General features: G+C 47.4%; 1 protein-coding gene across 3 annotated transcripts in view; it reads left to right on the top strand.

Annotated features, from left to right (window-relative positions):
- Positions 1-17288, top strand: part of CDH23 (cadherin related 23) — a 1872161-nt gene that overhangs the window by 1350298 nt on the left and 504575 nt on the right. For all 3 annotated transcript variants that reach the window (XM_075348968.1, XM_075348971.1, XM_075348969.1), the window contains exons 26-27: positions 6707-6820; positions 13653-13801. In XM_075348968.1, coding sequence (XP_075205083.1) covers positions 6707-6820; positions 13653-13801 — 263 coding nt within the window. The remainder of the gene's footprint in view (positions 1-6706; positions 6821-13652; positions 13802-17288) is intronic.

The raw sequence follows: 17288 nt of genomic DNA, 5'->3' as shown, positions 1-17288 counted from the left end.
TGCCTCTGTGGATGGGAGACCCCTCTCTGACACCATCTCCTGGATCACCAAGCCACTTGAACTGCGTATCGGTGCTCTGCACACCGAGAACATTGCTCTCTACGTCCTCCCTCACATGTCACATCAAATTCTGCTGGGTCTTCCTTGGTTGCGGACACACGAACCTTCAGTCAGCTGGGGCACTGGCGATATCACTCGATGGGGGTCTTCTTGCCATGACACCTGTCTGAAGACCATAAAACCCATCCGGCGACCTCCGGTTCCAGAGACCCTACCGGGACTACCCTCAGCCTATTGGTCCTTCGTGGACGTCTTTGATAAGAAGGAGTCAGAGGTACTTCCGCCACATCGTCCTTACGATTGTGCCATTGACCTGCTCCCGGGAACTACACCACCTCGAGGAAGGATATATCCATTGTCTCCAGCCGAAACAAGGGCCATGTCTACATACATCACAGAGAGCCTGGCTAGGGGATTCATTCGGAGATCCTCCTCTCCTGCTGGAGCTGGCTTCTTCTTCGTAAAGAAGAAAGAGGGCGACCTACGACCATGCATAGACTACCGGGGATTGAACCAAATTACCGTAAAAAACAAGTACCCCCTGCCGCTCATCCCCGAATTGTTTGATCGGCTCAGAGGAGCTCGTGTCTTCACCAAGTTGGATCTTCGGGGTGCCTACAACCTGGTCCGTATTCGCTCGGGGGACGAATGGAAGACCGCGTTCAACACTCGTGATGGGCACTATGAATACTGCGTGATGCCCTTCGGCCTGTGTAACGCACCAGCCGTCTTCCAAGAACTAGTGAACGACGTGTTCCGGGACCTTCTCTACGTCTGTGTGGTGGTATACCTGGATGACATCCTTGTCTTCTCTCCGGACCTCCAGACCCACCGAGAGAACGTGCAACTGGTTCTACAAAGACTGAGAGAGAATCGTCTGTACGCCAAGTACGAGAAGTGTGTCTTCGAACAGTCTTCTCTCCCCTTCCTGGGTTACCTCATCACCGAGACCGGACTGCAGATGGACCCAAAGAAGGTCTCTGCCATTCTCAACTGGCCTCCTCCTTCTGGACTGAAGGCAATCCAACGTTTTCTGGGATTCGCCAATTATTACCGTCAGTTCATTCCTCACTTCTCTGCTCTGACTGCTCCTCTCTCCGCCTTGACCAAGAAGGGGGCTAATCCAAAGGACTGGTCACCTGCGGCCGACGCCGCGTTTGGCTCTCTAAAGCGAGCCTTTGCCTCCTCTCCTGTACTCCACCGTCCAGAGTTAAACCGCCAGTTCACCTTGGAGGTGGATGCCTCCTCCTCAGGAGCCGGAGCAGTGCTCATGCAGAAGTCCTCCTCCGGGAAGATGGTGACTTGCGGTTTCTTCTCCAAGAGCTTCTCCGCCCCTGAACGCAATTACACCATCGGTGATCGAGAGCTATTGGCAGTCAAACTGGCTCTGGAGGAATGGCGCTATCTTCTGGAAGGAGCAGTGTACCCCGTCATTATTTACACGGACCACAAAAACCTGGAATACCTGCGGTCTGCTCAGCGACTGAACCCCCGGCAAGCCAGGTGGTCCTTGTTCTTTGCCCGGTTCGATTTCCAGCTCCATTTCCGACCAGCGGACAAGAATGTACGCGCTGATGCCTTGTCTAGGTCTTTCATGCCCATGGAGCAGGAGGAGGAGACATCCCAACCCATCGTCTGTCCAAGTAAGATTATTCCGGTGGCTCCTGTCACCCTGGCCCAGATACCGCCCGGGAAGACCTATGTCTCTGAGACAGACAGGCATAAAGTGCTACACTGGGGCCATGCCTCGAAAACAGCCGGTCATGCTGGTCAGAAGAGAACATGGAGTGCGATTGTACGTCATTACTGGTGGCCATCCCTTCGCACGGACGTCGCCTCTTTTGTCTCTGCTTGCTCTTCTTGTGCCAGGAACAAGACGCCCAAACACCTGCCATATGGCCGTCTACTGCCTCTGCCCATACCCTCAGTTCCCTGGCAACACATTGCGATGGACTTTATTACGGACTTGCCATTGTCCTCCGGACACACAGTCATATGGGTCGTGGTGGATCGGTTCTCTAAAATGGCCCATTTCGTCCCTATGGCTGGACTGCCCTCTGCCCAGGAACACGCGGACGCCTATATACATCACATCTTCCGCTTGCACGGCTTTCCATCACACATTGTGTCCGACAGAGGAACTCAGTTCACCTCCCGCTTCTGGAGGGCTCTCTGTAAACATCTGGGAGTAACGCTGGACTTTTCTTCTGCCTACCATCCTCAGTCGAACGGCCAAGTGGAACGGGTCAATCAGATATTGACCTCTTTCTTACGTCACTACGTCAACGCCCATCATGATGATTGGTCCACACTTCTTCCTTGGGCTGAATTCTCCCATAATCACCACGTCAGTGAGTCCTCCTCCTGTTCTCCCTTCCATGTCGTCTACGGACTTCAGCCGTCTGTCCCATTGCCTGTATCCTCTTCCTCGGATATCCCTGCTGCTGATGCAGTACTCCGTGACTTTACAACCATTTGGGACTCAGTTAAGGCGTCCCTTGCTCGTGCATCCCTGCGGATGAAGAGACACGCGGACAAGAGACGTCTGGATCCTCCATGTTTCTCTCCGGGAGATCTCGTCTGGCTTGCTTCCAAGTACGTCCGATTGAAGTTACCATCCTACAAGCTGGGACCTCGCTACATCGGACCGTTTAAAGTCATCGGCAAGATCAATGAGGTCTCCTACAAACTGCAGCTTCCGGCCACGATGAGGATACCCAACTCCTTCCACATCTCCCTGCTCAAGCCGGTTGTCCTTGGTCCCTTCTCCGCTGCTGCCAGTCCGGCTCCTCCTCCTATTGCTGAGGACGACATCTATGCGGTAAGGGATATCGTGGCCATGAAGACCGTACGAGGCCGACAGTTCTTCCTGGTGGACTGGGCAGGGTATGGTCCTGAGGATAGGTCCTGGGAGCCCAAGGAGAATGTGGGTACTCCGCTGATCCATGCCTTCCTGTCCCGGTTGCGGGGAGGGGGGCGTGGGGGGGGGTACTGTCACGCTCCCCGGGTCCTCTGCTCCGCTCCCCGGCTCACCTGCCACGCTCCCCGCTCTCCAGCCTCCATTGGCCGCGCTTCCCAGGCCTCCTGGTCCCCGCTCCCGGCGCCCGTCGGCTTCCCAGCCCCTGGCCGGCTCTGCTGCTTCCTCCTCTCAGCTTCCTGCCCTGGCTTCTGGCACCCGGGCCGCACGCATGCGCATTAGGGCGCGCGCGCGGTCACTGACCCTTTCTTAAAGGGCCAGTGTCCACTGACAGGAAATGATGCACACAGGTACAGGGTATAAAGGGGATTAATGTCCAAGGGGGCGGGGCCTGTTCTTCGTGTTTCCCAAGCTAGGAGTCAGGTCTCCTTGTGTTCCTGTGAGATACTTACCTCTCTCTCTTTTAGAGCCGATCCTGCCTCGCCATCCGGTCCTGCTGTATCTCAAACCCCGAACGCTGCCTATCTACCATCCTGACAGTCCGTACCATCCCGGTTCCCTGCGGTGACCCGCCATCTCGCTCCAACGGTTCCGGACCCCGCCTGACATCATCCCGGCTTCCGAACCTGAGCTCCGTCACCCGGACCACCATCAGTGACCCCGTGGTCCCAGGGACTTCTCCATTGTGTTCTAAGTGCACGGACTGTTCTGCTACCTAAAGTGCTCCGGCTACCGGACTCCGTTCCCTCTTCGGGGAGTTCGGTCCAGAGGATCCACCTCCCGGGTCTGCCCATCCATCTGGCCCTAACACACTGACATAAGAGGGATATGCAGAACTTGAAACTACTAGTTGTAGTTTTTAGAATGGAAAGGTTCCACCATGTCATTTACAGTTAACAAGCAATGGTGCATTATGATCACAAACACCTGGAAGCATTACAAAGAAACCACTACTAAATGACCAAAGAAATATCATTCTATTTACTAATAACTACAAAAATATAATTTTAACATCTGTTACTATCCAGTGAAAGAATTACTGATTGCCAATACTCTAGGCAGAGCTTACCCATCCCAAATAATTGAGAAAAAAACATTAGGAGTATCAATTTGGTACATCCAAGGTCATGTCTCTGTCTTTGCTGCACGCCAAGCCCACATCTTTCCCTGCACATATTGGCTGATCTGATCAGTCGGCGCTACTGGACACGTTATACAGGCTACTCTAACAGGGTCCCCATTCAAAGGATCCACATATGATCCAAATGGATGAAGGACTACCCTGAATAATCAAGGTCCCCACTTAAAAGGATCCACACATTTATCTGATTGGATGAAGGGATAGCCTGAATGACTAATATCTGATTTTTTTGCTACATATTATCCTGAGGGAGATTGACCCCTGCTGGTGGCACTATGAATACATAATGTGCATGAGGGAAAATGTATAGAGGGTCCTCCGCCCGGCTACTTGGATGTGTAACTCACATCATATGGTGCCTCTCTGAACACATCAGTATAGAGGGCACCTTGATAATGAAGTGAATACTTTAAATTATCTGAAACAAGTGGGGAAGTCGTACCCCAAAGGGATCCAATACCAGGCTTATTCTTTGGAGATGTGGAATTTGCTACATCTAGAGGAGCTATGAGATATTACTCCTGATGAACCCTGTTTGCAAGAGGGACAAGCATTTTCCTAGACTTATTTATAATATAATATAACTAATTGTGCTATATAAATTCAGTTGACTGAAATATACTGCATACACTTATCCATGAGATGACACGTGGATTTTTTTATTGCTCTATGTGATTAGTACTTCTCCTATAAATTTAATAGCTTAATCCATGGTTTCCTAGAGTGAGTCTACGAGGTACGGGGCACTGATAACAGTAGAGTGTTATTACTCCGTTGGTAGAAAAGGTTGATAGGGTATTCTTCATCCCATTGTGTCGTCTGGTGTGGTTTTTGGTTTGTCCTTTGGTTGTTATTTTTATGTTTCCATATGGGGAATTGTCACATACACTCCCTGACAGACGTTCTGTCGCTTATTCATGTTATGTAAATAGAAACTTATAATCTGACTTTAAATTCATCCATTGGTTTTATAAATAACTCTTTTGAAAGATGAAAGCCTCCCAAATTTGGTTTAGGTTAGTTACATTTGCAAGGTGGAAGACGATATCAGTAGCTTAAAATATCAAGAAGTATTAGCTACCTCATACACTCCCAATCATAAAAGGGGTCAAATTCTGCAGCAGCATGGTGCTCTATCTCATACATCCTTCTCTACAACAAAGTTCCTCCTGGCAAAAAAGATCAAGGTGCTGAAGGACTGACCAGCCCAGTCACCAGACATGAACATCATTGAGCATATTTGGGGTAGGATGAAAGAGGAAGCTTGGAAGACAAAACCAAAGAATCTAGATGAACTCTGGGAGGCATGTAAGACTGCATTCTTTGCTATTCCTGATGACTTCATCATTAAATTGTATGAATCATTGTTGAACTGCATGGATGCAGTCCTTCAAGCTCATAGCAGTCACACAAAATATTGAATATGGCTCTAATAGTACCACAACTTCATTCACCAATGTTATGCAACATATCTTTGTATTAGAAGTTAATTATTTGTTTGAATTTCACATTACTTTCTGTGGGCGACAAAACTTTTGTCTTGCCAAAATCTGACCTTTCGGTGTTCATTAAATGATCAATATTTCAGCTTTGCAGAAACTTTATTTTCATAAACTAAACAAAATTTGGGAGGGTTTCAGCTTTCAAAAGAGTAATTTATAAAACCAATGGATGAATTTAAAGTCAGATTATAAGCTTTTATTTACATAACATGGATAAACGACAGAACTTCTGTAAGAGAGTGTATACTTGTTAGATATTTCGATTGACAAATAAAGAATCGTTTTTTTGAGTCTGTGGGTATTTATTATCCTTCTCTATGGTACCCTGATTATAACTTTCTACTGATTTTTATATTCATTTGTGTTTCTCCTTGGATTTAAATACTCCTATTTTCCCTGGACTTGTGTTGGTGATATCAGTTCCTTCACAAGCTCAGGATGCAAGCTGGCAGCTTGTGCTCATCTGTAGGATTGTTGCTGCTCTCTGCTGAACGTCCTGAGGCATTTGGAGATAAGTTGTTCATGCGCTTTTCCCCATGTGTATGCTCCTGTGTCTTCTGCAGTGATTAGTGGGGTCGATGAAGAGCTCATCCCACCTGTTCCCTATCTAGAGCCCAGTTCTAGGGTCATCCTAGGGTCAGGTATCTTGCTCAGCGCATAGTTGCTGAACCTATTTATGGTGGTGAGGAGGCCCAGGGGCCAGCGGTAGGTTTAGTCAGGGGTCACTATCTCCCCCTTCCCTAGACGCAGGGTTTCCCTTCCCTTTTGCCATTCGTATGGTTCTCCCCCGTACCCAGCGTCACAATGGGACATAATAGCACAATTAGGATAGTGATAACTTCTTTACTAATTTTGCCCCAGTGACTTTCATTAATAATTTGTTGGCACAAAGCCTCAAAGTCATATTAAATGTTGTTCTGCAGGGGGCTTGTAGCAAGTTCTGTGAATAATGTGTATATATGTGTACTATAATATGTCAGAAATCAGTGCATTCTTTATACCTATAAAGTTACTACAAAATCTGTGCTTTGAATGTTATGCATTCTTTTGTTTTTGTTTTAAACAAAATACTTTTTTTTTTTGTAGGAGGGAACCAAGATGGGAAGTTCATGGTTGGGTTTCGTGATGGAATTCTGAGAACAGTTGTAAATCTTGACCGGGAGACCATGGCTTCTTACAGCCTAATCCTAGAAGCTATAGGTAAGAAATAAAGTTTTAATGAAAAAGGCATCTATAATCACACAATTAATGTCTCTACTTAGTGTATAGATATACTGTACATCTCAGCAATATAAAGTCTAGTCTTCCCTGCCAAGCAGAAAATTGCTGTGTGGATGGAGAAGACCTCCCTCCTTACTATTTAGCATTGAGACTAGGATCTGAGATATATATATATATATATATATATATATATATATATATATACATATATATATATATATATATATATATATATATATATATATATACAGTCAGGGCCAGAAATATTTGGACAGTGACACAAGTTTTGTTATTTTAGCTGTTTACAAAAACATGTTCAGAAATACAATTATATATATAATATGGGCTGAAACTGCACACTCCCAGCTGCAATATGAGAGTTTTCACATCCAAATCGGAGAAAGGGTTTAGGAATCATAGCTCTGTAATGCATAGCCTCCTCTTTTTCAAGGGACCAAAAGTAATTGGACAAGGGACTCTAAGGGCTGCAATTAACTCTGAAGGCGTCTCCCTCGTTAATCTGTAATCAATGAAGTAGTTAAAAGGTCTAGGGTTGATTACAGGTGTGTGGTTTTGAATTTGGAAGCTGTTGCTGTGAACAGACAACATGCGTTCTAAGGAACTCTCAATTGAGGTGAAGCAGAACATCCTGAGGCTGAAAAAAAAGAAAAAATCCATCAGAGAGATAGCAGACATGCTTGGAGTAGCAAAATCAACAGTCGGGTACATTCTGAGAAAAAAGGAATTGACTGGTGAGCTTGGGAACTCAAAAAGGCCTGGGCGTCCACGGATGACAACAGTGGTGGATGATCGCCGCATACTTTCTTTGGTGAAAAAGAACCTGTTCACAACATTAACTGAAGTCCAGAACACTCTCAGTGAAGTAGGTGTATCTGTCTCTAAGTCAACAGCAAAGAGAAGACTCCATGAAAGTAAATACAAAGGGTTCACATCTAGATGCAAACCATTCATCAATTCCAAAAATAGACAGGCCAGAGTTAAATTTGCTGAAAAACACCTCATGAAGCCAGCTCAGTTCTGGAAAAGTATTCTATGGACAGATGAGACAAAGATCAACCTGTACCAGAATGATGGGAAGAAAAAAGTTTGGAGAAGAAAGGGAACGGCACATGATCCAAGGCACACCACATCCTCTGTAAAACATGGTGGAGGCAACGTGATGGCATGGGCATGCATGGCTTTCAATGGCACTGGGTCACTTGTGTTTATTGATGACATAACAGCAGACAAGAGTAGCCGGATGAATTCTGAAGTGTACCGGGATATACTTTCAGCCCAGATTCAGCCAAATGCCGCAAAGTTGATCGGACGGCGCTTCATAGTTGTCACGCTCCCAGTGTCCCAGCACCACTCCTTACCCACTGATCCACTCCATGTGTCCACCAGTCATGGCTGCCGCTCCCGCTCCTGCTCCCCTGACTCCTGCTCCTGGTCTCAGGAGTCTGACTTTGAGTATTGGCCTCATGGTTCTGTATAGGACCAGGCCGCGCCCACTCTCCTGGTCTTATGGGCCCAGCACACCTGATGCAGGTAATGACATGGGGCTGTGCTGGGTATATAAGACTTGCCTTTCCATGTGGGCGGGGCCTGATCAACGTGTCCTTTTGCTTGTCTTTAGAGCTAGGTGCTCAGGTCCCCTTGTGCTGTGTCCTGTGTCCTGTTACTGTTTGTCCTTTGCTACCGGGTACCTGTGCCTGTTTCCTGCAGTATCCTATAGAACTCTGTGACCCTAGTGACCCGGTTATAACCGTCCCGGCCACGCCAGTGCTCCGGCTGCCGTGTACTCTGCCCCCCGGTGGGGTACTCGGTCCAGTGGATCCACCTCCTGGGCCCACCAGTCCTCCCGGCCCTGTCAGATTGATCAGGCCATGGATCCCGCTGGAGCACAAACATCTGAGCTGGCCGAACTACGCCAGGAACTGGTGCAACAGCGTGACACCTTACACCGGATGCTGAAATTCCTGGCGTCCATGGACCACCGGTTATATACACTGCAGACCGCTGCCTCGTCTGAGTCCACGCAGCAACCAGTCTCCGGCTCCGAACCAGTTTCCGCCACGGCCTCGCAACTTCGCCTCGCTGCTCCGCCTCGCTATGCAGGGGATCCCAAGTCTTGCCGCGGCTTCTTGAACCAGTGCTCCCTGCATTTCAAGTTGCTTCCTCATTTGTTTGTCTCAGACCAGGCTAAAGTGGCATTCCTGATGTCACACTTGGAAGGCGAAGCTCTAGCCTGGATTAACCCCCTGTGGGAGAATGAGGATCCAATGATCACTAACATCCGGGAATTCTTGCACGCTTTCCGAAGTACATTCGATGAACCCGGACGTACCACCACAGTGACCTCTTCGCTCCTCCGGCTACGCCAAGGGACCCTGACCGTCGGCCAATACGCCATCCAGTTCCGCACGCTCGCCTCTGAGCTGGGCTGGAACAATGAGGCCTTGACGGCGGCCTTTTGGGAAGGACTCTCTGGCCGCGTCAAAGACGAGCTTGCTGGCCGTGACGTTCCACGCACCTTGGACGCTTTAATATCCTTAGCCACCCGGATTGACCTCCGTTTCCAGGAGCGAACCAAAGAGGTATTCCGGGAGAAGCGACCACCCCGTCACGCCTTGTCCCCGCAGAGGCCTACCGCTCCTTTGCCCCTGCCTTCCTGTGACATGTTTCCGGAACCCATGCAAATTGACCGACTGAACCAAGCCAAGCAACGCCGTGCAGAACGACTCGCCCGGGGCCTGTGCTTCTATTGTGGAAGCGGTTCACATCTGCTCCGCTCTTGCCCTGAGAGGCCAGGAAGACCCCAAGTCCAAGGGATGGTGGGAACCGCCACCCTTGGTACCGGAATCCCGTCAGTCCCGGTTACACAGACTGTCCAGGTCACGACCGAGAAGACCCAGTTCACGGCAGAGGCTCACATTGATTCGGGAGCAGCGGGTAATTTCATCCAACAAGCTACCGTGGACCGTTATCGGATGCCGGTCATCCCGCTTGCAAAACCCCTCTGGTTCGCCTCCGTGGACGGAAAACAATTATACGAACCTGTCCGGTACACCACCGAACCCGTGAGACTTCGTATTGGTACCCTGCACACTGAGACTATTGCGTTTTATGTCATCCCGAGAATGGCTCCTGAGCTCCTGCTGGGTCTGCCCTGGCTTAAACTCCATGATCCTGACATCAGTTGGCGCTCCGGCGCAATCTCTCGCTGGAGTCCCTCGTGCCATGATACCTGTCTTCAGCCCGTCCCTCAGCCCCTGGCACCTGATCCTATCATGTCACAAGAACAGGAGAAAATGACGCAGTCCAGCGTTGTACCACAGATCCTGGCACTTGTGCCTGTGGTGCCACCGGAACCGGAAGTGATGACGCACCCCAGCGTCGTTCCACCGTCCCCGACGATTGAGACTCTGATGCCACCAGCTACAGGGGATGAGTCACCGTCCTGTGCCCGGTCCGAGTCGCCCGGGCCGGTTCTCCACGATGTCAGTACTGTTTCTGTCGGTCCTCCTCTTCCCGTTGCCCCCGCTGCCACTGCTGGTAGATCGGCTAAGCGCCGTGCGGCTAAGAAGGCGGTACGGGGTCAGAGGTCCTTCCCCGCCTTTGCGTTGGGCCCCGGCCCGGTGTCTCGATCCGGGGTGCCCCTGGGGTTCTGTGCTCGGAGGGGGGGGCTTAGAGGGGGGGGTACTGTCACGCTCCCAGTGTCCCAGCACCACTCCTTACCCACTGATCCACTCCATGTGTCCACCAGTCATGGCTGCCGCTCCCGCTCCTGCTCCCCTGACTCCTGCTCCTGGTCTCAGGAGTCTGACTTTGAGTATTGGCCTCATGGTTCTGTATAGGACCAGGCCGCGCCCACTCTCCTGGTCTTATGGGCCCAGCACACCTGATGCAGGTAATGACATGGGGCTGTGCTGGGTATATAAGACTTGCCTTTCCATGTGGGCGGGGCCTGATCAACGTGTCCTTTTGCTTGTCTTTAGAGCTAGGTGCTCAGGTCCCCTTGTGCTGTGTCCTGTGTCCTGTTACTGTTTGTCCTTTGCTACCGGGTACCTGTGCCTGTTTCCTGCAGTATCCTATAGAACTCTGTGACCCTAGTGACCCGGTTATAACCGTCCCGGCCACGCCAGTGCTCCGGCTGCCGTGTACTCTGCCCCCCGGTGGGGTACTCGGTCCAGTGGATCCACCTCCTGGGCCCACCAGTCCTCCCGGCCCTGACAATAGTACAGATGGACAATGACCCTAAGCATACAGCCAAAGCTACCCAGGAGTTCATGAGTGCAAAAAGTGGAACATTCTGCAATGGCCAAGTCAATCACCAGATCTTAACCCAATTGAGCATGCATTTCACCTGCTCAAATCCAGACTTAAGACGGAAAGACCCACAAACAAGCAAGACCTGAAGGCTGCGGCTGTAAAGGCCTGGCAAAGCATTAAGAAGGAGGAAACCCAGCGTTTGGTGATGTCCATGGGTTCCAGACTTAAGGCAGTGATTGCCTCCAAAGGATTCGCAACAAAATATTGAAAATAAAAATATTTTGTTTGGGTTTGGTTTATTTGTCCAATTACTTTTGACCTCCTAAAATGTGGAGTGTTTGTAAAGAAATGTGTACAATTCCTACAATTTCTATCAGATATTTTTGTTCAAACCTTCAAATTAAACGTTACAATCTGCACTTGAATTCTGTTGTAGAGGTTTCATTTCAAATCCAATGTGGTGGCATGCAGAGCCCAACTCGCGAAAAGTGTGTCACTGTCCAAATATTTCTGGACCTAACTGTATATATAAAGATTAATCTGCTCTGCAACAAATTCTCATGGGTTCATGGGTTTGGATCCACTAGATGATTTCTATCAGGTTCAACCTCATCCTAAACCAAGGAGGTTATGTGTTCTTCACCCCTCCTCCCTTCACCCACTAATACACATTGGGTGGAGTATATACTCCCACAGGGTATCCCGGGTATATACTCCTGGAGTAATCTCTATTAGCGATTGCTGGTGCATTGTTAGGCTAAATTCATCGAGTTATATGTAGAGATGAGCTACCCCCCTAGTGTTCAAGTTCGGTTCGGTTCGTCGAACGACGGGTGTGTTCAATGAACGTTCGACGAACGTTCGATGCACACCTTCGAATCCCATTGAAAACAATAGAGGGCAAACACAAACACATACAAACACATAGAAAACACAAAAAAAAGGTTCAGCTTACCAGCGTAGAAGCCACAGGACAAATCAGGAGGTGCATGGATCGATCCAGATGAGCCAGTTCTGGTATGAAGTACGTATACACTGAGTGAACTCCTTCTACGGTGTCCAAAAGTGAAACTACTCAGAAGTCCTTATAGGGCAAGGACATGTGACATACACAGCAAATGACACATGCCCTTGCTTGTGTGCAAAAAATGCACTTTGCTGTGTGTGTGATTGGCTGACAGCCTGCACCGCCGCACTGTACGCGCGGTTAGGAAAAAAAAATTGAGATCGCTATTATTTCAGAATGCCCCCCTCCCCCCCGCACACTATACACTTAATTTGGATATTATTATTAACATTGCACACATTGGGTAGTGTCCATGCGTATAATTCTGCAGTGATTTGGCAGCACATGTGAATGTATTGTGACTGCAGAATTGATGCAGAATGTATGCGCGCTGGATGCTTGCTCTGCCATTCAGCTCGACTCCATGCCCGCTGACAGCAGAAAAACCAAAAAGAAAAAACTCCTAAAAAGGTTTTCATTAGTATTCAATTTTAAAATTGTTAATTATATAAAGCTATATTGCTTCTCAGCGTCCACTCAGTATAGACCGGTCATGTGAGGTGAGTGTAGAAGATGGTAGAGATGATATGTGAGATGAGTGATGGTGATTTATAAAGAATAAATAAATCAACTGTAGTAGTTGTTATTTTCGGGGTAGTCGTACTACTTATTGTAGGGGGGGTGTTTATTATCCCTCCCTATCGCCTACCTACCAGCGGAGGTTCACCATAAAGTTTCGGGTACCCCCTGCTCCTCGTCGTCTCTCCCTATTCTCCTCCTGCAACCCGCCAGTTGCCAGAAAGAGCACCCACCACCAAAAAGAAATGAATTAGTGCCAAATGTCACAGGTCATCAATTATCAGTTTACTAAGATTGCCATAAATATAGCAACCATAATCCAGCTGCACAGACCATTAAGCCTGCACAGCCGTAAAAAGGCAAGGTAATTTGTAATCACAATAATCGTTGAATCGTTATTGAACGTTAACTCGAACTGTCAAACGTGAAGCAAATCGTTTGAGTTCGTCGAACGACTCAAACATCGCCCAAAACTAATTTGAAATTGGCTAACGGTTCGATTTGAACACTGCTCATCTCTAGTTATATGATAAACTGAAAACGTAAGGGGAATGGTTCAAGGCAAAGTTTCGTCATGAGTGGGTAACAGGCAGAGTTCAAGACAGGCAATAGACAAGAAGACGTAGTCAAGAATACAAACCAAGTTAATGCCATATGGAAGAACTACAAAAAAAACACTTCTGTAGACTCAGGATTCAAAAGGACCAGTTTACCTGGGTAAGTAATAATGGGGACGATACCATTACAAACCTAGGGCACTTAGGGTTTTAGCTAAAGTCATGTGTGATTAGCCATATCTTTAAGATACCTTAAAAGATGATGTTCGTCACCCTGAAAGGAACATCATCACAATGTAGTTATATTTTTAGTAATATTAGTTCTAATTAATAATTTATTGCCTATGTGTGTAAGTGACTTTAGGTATGAATTGCTTGTAATGTGTGTTTGCAGACAATGGACCAGCAGGAAATCGGAAAACTGGAACAGCTACTGTCCTAATCACAGTATTGGACATCAATGATAACAGACCCATCTTTTTGAAAAGTAGTTATGAAGCCACAGTTCCTGAAAATATCCCTGCATCCAGCAGTATTATTCAGGTACATAGTGATCCATTTGTATATGTTGACTTTAAGAAAGTCTTTAAAAGAATGTGGTCAACAACCGCAAAATACTCTAATCCTTTCCAGCCACCTGACATTGACTGTATGGACTGCTACATGGTATGTACTTGCTTACTAGAGGAGTTGATTCAGAGGTTTAATTAGATGTCCATAGAAATCGGTCCAAGATTAGACCACAATTCATGGGCTGGCAGCTGGGCCTACCAACCCAAGCGTGAAAGCTTGATATATTTCTATAAAGCTGTCATGCTCAGGTCGGCAGACCCAACGGTCAGTCCATGCAATGTGGTCGGATCTCAAGACAATTTACACCGACATTTGAATTCACCCTTAGGTCTCATTCAGATGTTAATATTTTTGATCAGTATTTCATCAGTATTTGTATACCAAAACCAAGAGTGTCTCCAAATTCCTCTCCACGCTTTGGCATACAAACACTGATGTAAAAATACTTATGTGTGAATGAGGCCTTACCGATATTACTGAATTTTAGGTCTATGCTTTGAGGTTTTTAAACTTTAAGTAATAAACAAATACATACTGAGTAATAGTAATTTATATACCGTATTTATCGTTTTATAAGACGCACCGGAATATAAGACGCACCCCAAATTTAGAGATAAAAAGTAAAAAAAATAAAAATGTGGTCCGTCTTAAACTCTGGTGTTGTCTTAATGGAAGAGTGGTAGAGTGAGGTCACAGGAGGCAGAGGCTGTGCTAGCAGCGGCTGCGGGTTCTTGATGGCGGCAGCGAGTCAGTGGTGTCAGCGGCGGGTCAGTGACAGTGGCAGCGGTGGGTCAGTGACTGCGGCAATGGAGCGTGTGGCAGTGACTGCTGCAGTGGTGGAGCAGGCCGGTGTGGTGAGTGTCCCAGTCTGTCCGCAGTCCCGGTTCAAATCATGGTGCCCAGAGCGGTGTATGCGCAGATGGAGCTCTCATCCAAGAGCTTCATTTGCGCACATGCTTAATCCCGGAGCGACGCTTGCGCAGATGGAGCTCTCATCCAAGAGCTCCATCTGAGCACACGCTGACTCCTGGTGCGGCGCTTGCGCAGATGGAGCTCTCATCAAAGAGCTCTATCTGCGCATGCGTTGACTCCTGCTGCCATCATTTGAAACCAGGAACGCGGATAGACTGTGACACTCGCTGCAAAGCCACCACAGTCCGCACAGCCACCCGCTCGCCTGCACAGAGTGGAAGCCAGCAGGCCACCCACCCACACAGAGAGGCAACCGGGACAGAGGGGCAGCCGGCCATGACAGGTACCCGGCTGCCGGCACCGACAGGCACCCGGCCGTCCGCATGCAGCGACATGCACCTGGCCGCCTGCACGCACCTGGCTGCCCGCACACAGAACTGCACAGACAAACTATATTCAGATTTTAAGACGCACCCCTCATTTTCCTCCCAAATTTTTGGGAGGAAAAGTGCGTCTTATAATCCGAAAAATACAGTATATGTAGAGATGAGCAAACCTGAGGTTCGGTTTTGGAACCAAACACCACCTTAAAAACACAGGGCTCGGGTTCAGAGTTTGAATGCTTTAACACTAGAAGTCCCAGAAATTTCGAGCTCCCCCCTGAAATCCTGAAAGAGCGCCAAATGACCCTTAGTCCAAACTGAATAGAACTAACTAGATACTAAATGGCTAAACTCAATGGAAAGCAACAACCTCCTGTGGGGTGACAGTAATGGCCTTAATTACAGAACAAAAGACGGTGATTATAGGATGTTAGCTAAAATCCTGCAGGTCATTCGACCTGTCTCTGGGTTCCAAAGGTAGAAATGTTAAATGACCCCTCTCTGGGACTTCTAGTGTTAAGTGTGAACTTAACTTGCACAAGCAATGCTCTGCTCAGGTACACTTGGTGCTTATCCTTGTGTGAGCCGCTTGCAGTATTTTAACGGCTTGCACTGAGGGTAACAAAAGCATGATCACATGTAGTGTGCAACCCCAAACAAAAATTTGAAAATGTCTATCCACCCTCCCCTGGAAGTGCTCTGCTTATGGCTGGCTGTATGTGGGTGGAAATTCATGCTGCCAATCACGGTTTCCGAACCTCCTTGGGCAAAGTTTAGGCACGTGGAGGTTAGGTTCATTAACTGCCAGCGAACCTAACCTCCAAAAGTTCACTCATCTTTATATATATAAACACCCCTTTAAAGGGCTTATGACCAGTAGTTACTACATAGCAGAGAGAAGTAGACATAAGTGAATCTTTTGTAATTTAAATTCGCCAGCATCACCTCATTTTTCACAAAAAATTAATTTTCAGCAAATTAATTCGAGCAAATCAAATGTATTGCAAAGCCTTCAATTACCATGAAAAGGGAAACAGTGTCAAAGTGACCTAAACATATATGGCTAGGGGTAAAATGATGGAAAACAGTAATAACTAACAGCCTTTTTAATAGCACACTGCAGTTTTGGACTTTTTATGTTTTATAAAATTAAAAAATCATTCCAAAAACAGTCCCATTTTGGAGGCAGATGTCTTCCGTGCCATTGCTTATACATGTGGTGTTGCCAGAAATAGCCAGTGCTTTATAACAAGCAATAGTCCACAAATTATAATTTCTTAGAAAGTAGCCTAAAGTTTTTTGTTTTGAACATTTTATTACCTTTTCATGCACCCTGCCATACACATGCATCTTGGTGAAGTGTTATTTACTGTACCATGCTGTATGTGTGCAGCACAAGGATGGAACAGGAACTCTCTGCCACTTAACTCTTTCCATGTCACAGTAGCTACTGACTGTGCAAGTACAGAGCTATACCAAGGAAACATGCTAGCTCTGTCAGTCAGTACCGGCATTAAGGAAAGGCAAACTGGGATATTATTGAAGGCCCCACCCTCCTAATGGCCCTCAGCCCAGAGTTTCAAGCAGAAACTGCAGTGATAATACAAGTTCTATATTACTACACCATGTGCAGAATTATTAGGCAAATGAGTATTTTGATCACATGATTTTTTTTATACACGTTGTCCTACTCCACGCTGTATAGGCTTGAGAGCCAACTACCAATTAAGTAAATCAGGTGATGTGCATCTCTGTAATGAGGAGGGGTGTGGTGTAATGACATCAACACCCTATATAAGGTGTGCTTAATTATTAGGCAACTTCCTTTCCTTTGGCAAAATGGGTCAGAAGAGAGATTTGACGGGCTCTGAAAAGTCCAAAATTGTGAGATGTCTTGCAGAGGGATGCAGCTGACTTGAAATTGCCAAACTTTTGAAGCATGATCACCAAACAATCAAGCGTTTCATGGCAAATAGCCAACAGGGTCGCAAGAAGCGTGTTGGGCAAAAAAGGCGCAAAATAACTGCCCATGAATTGAGGAAAATCAAGCGTGAAGCTGCCAACATGTCATTTGCCACCAGTTTGGCCATATTTCAGAGCTGCAACATTACTGGAGTATCAAAAAGCACAAGGTGTGCCATACTCAGGGACATGGCCAAGGT

Source organism: Anomaloglossus baeobatrachus, chromosome 5, assembly GCF_048569485.1.
Source record: "Anomaloglossus baeobatrachus isolate aAnoBae1 chromosome 5, aAnoBae1.hap1, whole genome shotgun sequence".
Classification (NCBI taxonomy): Eukaryota; Metazoa; Chordata; class Amphibia; order Anura; family Aromobatidae; genus Anomaloglossus; species Anomaloglossus baeobatrachus.
The sequence above is the reverse complement of the archived record's forward strand: the minus strand, read 5'-3'. Positions and strand labels throughout refer to the sequence as shown.